At 27.3% G+C, this 8,150-nt stretch overlaps 1 protein-coding gene across 1 annotated transcript; it reads left to right on the forward strand.

Moving 5' to 3' along the window:
• The first annotated feature begins 58 nt into the window (after positions 1 to 58).
• Positions 59 to 2,232, forward strand: LOC123881628 (salicylic acid-binding protein 2-like). The gene is made up of 3 exons (XM_045930347.1): positions 59 to 612; positions 1,458 to 1,583; positions 1,768 to 2,232. Exons 1-3 carry the CDS (start codon positions 235 to 237, stop codon positions 2,050 to 2,052), a joined length of 789 nt encoding a protein of 262 aa, XP_045786303.1. The 5' UTR covers positions 59 to 234; the 3' UTR covers positions 2,053 to 2,232.
• Positions 2,233 to 8,150: the final 5,918 nt, after the last annotated feature.

Consider the following 8,150-nt stretch of genomic DNA (forward strand, 5'->3'; position numbering starts at 1 on the left):
AGCAATGTGAAACTTAATTCACTTCACACTTCCCACAACACCTCGTCCGTAACTGCCCAAAAGACTTTAACTCAAATTTGACACACCAACGCAAATAGTCTACAATTAGCCAAGATCAACCGATCTTTTTTGACTTTCCTTGCTTTTATAAATGTCTATATATAGAGAGTAATGATGGAGAAGCAATATTAAGAAACAATACAGCAACTAACCACCACAACAACAACAAACATTATGAGTACTGAAAAACTAATAGATAGGAAACATTATGTTCTTGTACATGGTGTATGCCATGGTGCTTGGTGTTGGTACAAGGTCAAGCCGCGGTTAGAATCTGCTGGTCACCTTGTCACAGTACTTGATCTTGCAGCTTCTGGAACTAACTTGAAGAAAATTGAAGATGTTAATACAATTTCAGAATACTCTGAACCTTTGTTGCAGCTAATGGCCACAATTCCACCAAATGAAAAGGTGATTCTTGTTGGTCATAGCCTTGGGGGACTTAACATAGCTCTTGCAATGGAACAGTTTCCAGAAAAGGTAGCAGTTGGTGTTTTCTTAACAGCTGTTGCTCCTGATATTGATCACAATGCATCTTATGTATTGGAAAAGGTTTGTTTTCTAAGCCTTGACAATTTTTCTTAAGTTTCATTAAAAAACCTTACAAATATAATATAATTTAATTTCTATATGCTCCTTCTCCACTTGTTAGATTAAGAGAATATCTAAGTTTAGAGAGAATTGCAAATTTTACTGAGGAACTTATTGTGAAATACTCCCTGCGATTTTATGAAAAATGTTATTTGAACAATTAATTTTCAAAAAAAATATGACAACCTATGTATTCATGCCATTTTTATTTTTTTTAATACTTTTTGAATGTTTCGAGAACCGTGCATAAAGAGAGGTCAAGTCAAAATTGGTAAAAAATATAAGTACTCTTTTACCGTTCCAAGTATGCCAATACATACTTTTGATTACGAATATCGTTAATTCTCTATTAGTACAAATTATAGAAATTTGATATTTTAAAAATATACATCGAAACAAATCAAACAATATCTTATATGATAATATTTACATTTATATATTTTTAATAAAATACGGTCAAAACAAGACATATAAATAATTCATTTAATCAAAGAAAATGTTATAAAATGAGAAGGATGGAGTATTAGTATTAGTATACTCTATTTTTAAGTATCAATAATTAATGTTTTAGTCTGAATACATATAACTTCTTTTACTTTTTGCTTCAATCTTAAATGTCAAGAGATATGAAATTGATTGAGTCCTAGAACTTTGAATTGGACTTATTTGAATTTTATAAAATTGATTTATAAGATAAAAAAAATTCTTCACCTATAAATATATTTTCAGATCATTTCTATTGAGAAACTCTTGACAATAATTATCTTTACCATTAATCATATTTATTTTTTTATAAACTTTAACAGTTTATTGAGAGTATTCCCGCGGCTGAATGGTTGGACACTGAAAATTTCCAGAGTGGAAGCAAAAAATCTATGTTGTTTGGTCCCAAATTCTTGTCCAATAAGCTCTATCAACAATCCTCCACTGAGGTAACTACATGATACTTTTTTTTTTCTTTTTCGGTCAAGTAGCTCTATCTACTCTTAAGATGAATAAGTAGGATGACCTGGATTAAAATATTAAATTGTTACCTAAAATTAAAAGTAGAAAATAATTTTACCAAAATAAAATGATGATACTGATATAAAAAACAAAAAAAATTGGATTTGGCAGGATCTTGAATTGGCCAAGACTTTATTGAGGCCAGGGTCCCTCTTTATTGAAGACTTGATTCAGCAAAAGAACTTATTCTCCAAACAGGGTTATGGCTCAGTTCCACGTGCTTTTGTTGTTTGCAAAGATGACCTTGGAATTCCATTGAAATTTCAACACTGGATGATCCAAAATGCTGGAATTAATGATGTACTTGAGATCAAAGGCGCAGATCATATGGCTATGCTTTGCAAGCCACAACAACTATATGATTCTCTCAATCAGATATCTACTAAATACACATGAAGTCATGAAGTGGTTTTAGGTTTATGTGTTTGAATTATAGGAATAGAATAATGCTGACAATACTTTCTCTAATACACAATTTGTATGAGATCTACACAATTTTGTGTGACTCAAATAAATTTTAACTAGTAATAATGTGTTAAAAAGTGTGTTGCATGTATATATACATCTTTAAGCAAATATGTGATTTAATAGTCCGAAACTGGGTTTGGGCTTCGGCACTCTTTTGTACCAAAAATAAAAATAGTCTGGAACCGAGTTATGTGTATTCTGTTGTATTTTGATTTTCAGAATCTTTTACTAGTAAAAGGAAGGTTGAGTTGCTCATAGGCAAGCATTTTGATGATGTGTCACTCTAAGAAAATGTTTCTAATCTCTATTAAAATCTTTTACTTATTTCTTTTAACTTATTAAATTAAATCTAAAAAAAACTAAATTAGCATCATCATAATTGTATGAGTAACCAAAAAAATCATCATAATTGTATGCATCCTTTTACATTCCTCCAAATATAACTTATAAAATGAGAAAGTTTAGTGACTAATAGGTTCACTCTCACTCTTTATAACCACCACCCCACATTCTTTTTCTACTCATTTCTAAATCTTAATATTTGACATTTTCACTCAATCTTTGAGCGTATTTCTACCATGGTGCTATGTATTGATATCCAACAATATTCATTTGTACTAATGTTTAGTTTTTGTTCTTCATTTGTAGGTTGAAAGAAATAATTTTTCACTACAAATAGAATGTTAATGGATGAAAAGGTCGATATTCTCAATTACTCTTATCAAATTATATTGTTCATTTAAAAGTTATCTTTAAAATATTTTTTTTAGCATAACAATGATTGTAAGTAAACAATCTTATTTTTCTCATTTATTTATTGATATCGGTTATTCATTTGTTATCGAGAACATAGAACGATTATATTATTTTAGTCTACTTACTCCAGATCCATGTGATAGAACCAGAGGAAGAAAAATGTATTTACTAATTTATAGATTTTTTGTGTGAGTCATCATTTACTTTCTCCAAAATAACTCTTGGGTACGTATTCTTCAACTTTTAATAATGTCTTATGTTCTTTTCTTACTTTTCATGTATGCCTTCACTAATTTATTGATTTCTATGGCAGAATATTGACCAAAGTATCTATTGAGAAATTTGTAAAACAAATGGTCACTCATATAAGAATATCTTATTATCTATTGTATATTTAGTTTCACCCTTTTATTATTTATCCATTTTGTATTTCATATTCTTCATATATGTTAATCCATAATTTTTATGGTTGGATATCTATTATATTGATCGGGCAAATTATATCTTGAAAATTGATATAACATCTTCTTTTACTATTAAAAGGAAGCTTGAATTGCTCTTAGGCCTTCTTTGTGATGATGTGGCACTAAGAGAATTTCTTACAAAAGAATATATCAATAATGAAAAATGAAAAATTTAATTAAAAGTGACCAACTAATATTATAAGACCTACAAATTTATATCTCGGTTATGGTTTAGAGAGAGACATAAATGATACTATGACCATCAAATTCTCATGATTGTTGGAATTCTAAAATGAAATTCTCACAAGAAGATATATCAACAAACAATTATGTATTCTTATATAATGTAATTGAGAAAAACTTCTCTGATAAACAAAAAAAAAAAAATCTTCCTTAGGAAAAAAAATTAATAATATGTAATTTTACTAAAGTTATTGTATAACTATGAATATAATTTTATATTTGATACCAGAATTTTTACAAAAGATAATTGATAAATACGAGAACAATATGTCTATTATTAGTCCATAGAAGAAAAAATAATTGAAATCGGTTATGAGATTTATTTTATGCTTAATTGCAAATAATTGGAAACACCAATTAATAGTGTGACTTTTGATTATCTGCAAAAGAAACGACACACTAAAATGAAAAGAATAAAACTCCATGTTTTATTGTGGTTTTTGCATAAAAAGTTCTAATTTCTTATGCTATAAATTAACCTTTGCATAGTTAATTTGTAAAAATATAATGCAATGATAATTAAACATTCATTACAATTAAATCTTATGACCGTTGGAATGCTTCTCAATGTAACCATGGACCTTATATAACTAATATCTATTCACCTGTATCACATACTTTTTGTTTAGTCATGCTCTCTCATTTTTTGTATTTAAATTATTTTGTATGTGTATAGACATTTTAGCAAATTATGTCTATATATATTCTCAACAAGTAAGTCAGCCACTATATATCTTTATCTTTTTAAGTATATATATGAATGTTATTCTATTTTCAATATCCATTTTTCACCTTTTTAAGGACTGAAGTTTAAAGATTGCTTTATGGAATAAATGTGGTCATTGCAGTGTGATGATTGTGGAGCACGTCAATTTGATCGGAAGTTTTCCTTCTATTTAAACCATGGATTTGGTATGTTTTGTAAAAAAAAAATATGTATGTCTCAACTACATTAGAAATAATTTGAATGTATATGACCTATGCAAAAGTTTAGAAGTTAAAGGTTATAATTTATTTTACGACATCTCTATAAGCGAACTTTAAATTGCTCTTATATCTCATATTTTCTTATTCTTTTTTGACCAATAATACAATGAAGAGGAGTTAAATAAGCTATTTTAATATCTATCATTTAACTATATGATATTATTATATTTATAACAATTATTATTTTTCATTTATAAAAATATTTTAATTATATATTTAATCGAACCCGTGCAACGCACGGGTTTACCCCTAGTTTTAACTAGTAATAATGTGTTAAAAAGTGTGTTGCATGTATATATACATCTTTAAGCAAATATGTGATTTAATAGTCCGAAACTGGGTTTGGGCTTCGGCACTCTTTTGTACCAAAAATAAAAATAGTCTGGAACCGAGTTATGTGTATTCTGTTGTATTTTGATTTTCAGAATAATGGAAAGCTAATGAGTGCTAATTCTAACATATTATATTATGCTCCTTAGTATTTTAAAAGATAGCTGTTATTTAGACACAAAAAAATATAAATAAAAGATGGACATGTTCTTATTTACACATGTTGCACGCAAATCAGGGCCAAAAAACTATTTAAAAATTCTGAAACCGTATTTTTATCACTTTTGTGTTGAATTATCATTTCTCATTTTAAAAAGTACAAACTAAACTTTTGTAGTTAATCAACTAGATAGCTAATTCGTAGATTATGGGTGTCTCTACGCTAACTACTGTTTTTTTGCGTTGATCTTTTTTATAAACTATAAATGAAGCTCATCAAAAGTTAAAATGTTTAGTCGGTTTTTAGTTCGGATATCCAGCTTTAAAAAAAAAAAAAACTTATTTTGCTCATTTCAAACGTTAGGATCAACATTGACTTTCTTTTTTGAAATATTGAGCTATATTCTTTTTGACTACTTATATTCTTTTTAAAATTCATGATGAATAAATGAAAGGTATTCGCTCCTTCTGTTCTATAATAATTGTCATATTTGTATCATAAATTTATCTTAGTAACTTAGAACATTATCAATTGTGATACTACTTTGAGTATCATATTATACTAATAAGTGATCCCTACAATGTTATGTAATATTTATGCAACTCATGCATATTTTGCTCAAATGGTGATATCATTTTGCGTATCATACATTATTAACAAGTGGTTCATATTATATTCATTTTTTAATTTAAATTGATGGTATTAAATTGATATATGGTACTGTATCATCAATTTTGATATCATCTATGTCATGTAATGAAACTCCAATTATAAAAAAAAAATTAAGGTACGGATCATTAGTAGGCATGACAATCAAGCCTGGCCCTGAGGGTAGACAATTTGAACTTATAAAAAAATAATTTATATGCAAAAACTTATTTATTTGAATAAGCTTTTTTTGCATTAGCTAAAAAATAAACCAATCTAAACGGACTCATGGTAACAAACAGAACATGTGTAAACTATAATGAGAATATGAATATTTTGTACGTTAATAACAAAGATGATTATTTTTGCTTCAAAAAAAAAAAAACAAAGATGATTATTTTTTGTCAAAAAAAAAAATGATTATTTTGTAGGTTATTAATGTTATTTACAATTTAAATGACGATTACTCTTTTTATTATTTTGCTTTTTTCAAAAAATATTTTTTTTGGGGTTACCATGATATTAGTACGAAGTTTTTACCGCTGTTAGCGATGACTAATCTCTTTCGAGGAACTTGTGGGGCACACAAGGTGGGTTATCCCCTTTCAACCGAATTTTCTCCATACGCATAAGCCAGGAATCGAATCCCTGATCACATGCTTAAGGGAACCAAGACTCTTATCACTTGGACCAATTTATTGTTAGTAAAAAAAAAAAATTTAATATTTAGAATCAGGCTTCTAAATAGTTGGAATTAGTAGAGCAATTATTTTTTTGTGTGAATCCTTTTGGACATTTGCCGCTAAAGGTCAAAATAAAATGTGCCTCATATTTGTGATTGTAGGAAAAACACTAAAAGAAAAGCAAACAAAAATAAATAAATATCGGGACGATATAAAAAACATAAGCAAATAACAGAAGAAATTAAAATTAAATTTGTCTCATTTTATCCACATGTATCAATATAATATTTATTTAAGTTTCGTGTCAAAATTTACGTTCTATTTAGTCAAGGTTGTAATAGCCATGGAGTACCAATTAGCCAAGATAAATCGATCTTGGACTTTCCTCCTTTCATATCTACCATACAAATTACTCTTCTTCTTAATGTATCATATTCATATGTGAATAATTTGTGATCATTTTAGGCCTATAAATATAACCAGTATACTAAATCGCCTTTTTTCTTTCTATTTAATTAAATAAGTGTAATTTCACATATATTTAGGTACCGTTTAGCCCAGCTTTTTTTAGATGTAGAAGCTATTTTTACCATAAAATTAAAAATAATAGTTTTAGAACTAAAATTAAAGTTGTTTGGTAAATGTTACTTTTTTAAAAAAAAGAAGGTTAAAAGTTTTTTATTATAATAGGATTAAAAATATGTTTGACAATATATTAGAATTTTTCTTAAAATATAGAAGCTTTTTTTTTTCTTACTAGAGCTTTAAAAAAAATATACTAAAGCTTTTAAAAATTGTTATTTGACCTATTTTCTTACTTCCAAGGAAAAGAAGAGGAAAAAAGGTATGTCAAACGATACATTAGGTACCGTTTGACCTGACTTTTTTTAGGTGTAGAAGCTATTTTAACCATAAAGCTATAAATAATAGCTTTAAAGCTAAAATTAAAGTTATTTGGTAAAAAAAAAAATTAAAAAAAAAAAGGTTAAAAGTTTTTTTTAATTATTATAATAGGGTTAAAAGATATATTTGACAATATCTTATTTTTTGTTTGGTAAATCTATTTTATTTTTATTTTATTTCTTTCCTTTCATTTGCTTTTTTATCGGGGTAAGGTTTGAACCCCATTTTATATAGTTTCCCCTTTTTATATACTGTATTTCTATATATGAGCAAAGAGACATACAATTAGTGTTATTAAATGTCTCTCTGATGTCTACTATGATGTTTTATAATGCTCTTAATTTATCTAAAAAAAATATTATAATTTTTTCAAATATTAAATATAGAAGTTGTTTTTTTTTTTATTGGAACTTTTTTCTTACTAGAGGAAAAAAGATAGGTCAAACGATATCTTGGTGTTTATTTCAAAAAAATAATATATAATTTTATCATCCTGGTACAAAGTTTTTTTTTTCCTTTTTTTTTTTTGACGAATTAATTTTCCATCTTAGTGAAGTGCACATAAGTTGAAAGAATTTTTTTTTACTTTTCTCTCTTTCACTCAATCTCTCCAAAGATAACTTCTGCTAATTAACTTGTAACTCAAACTCAAGCGTTGTTCAATATCTATTTTCTCATTCAATATAAAGACTTCAAAATCAAACTTAACCATCAACACAGTTATTTTCTTTGCTTTCGCTACCAATTTAATCTGGTTCGAGGGACAGTTCTGACATCAAATGGTTTCAGCACCCTTTCGATCGCAGTTGCAGGAGATCGAACCGTGGTCCTCCCTACCAAGTTCAGCGCCAA

Source organism: Trifolium pratense, linkage group LG4 (assembly GCF_020283565.1).
Source record: "Trifolium pratense cultivar HEN17-A07 linkage group LG4, ARS_RC_1.1, whole genome shotgun sequence".
In the NCBI taxonomy this organism is placed as follows: domain Eukaryota; kingdom Viridiplantae; phylum Streptophyta; class Magnoliopsida; order Fabales; family Fabaceae; genus Trifolium; species Trifolium pratense.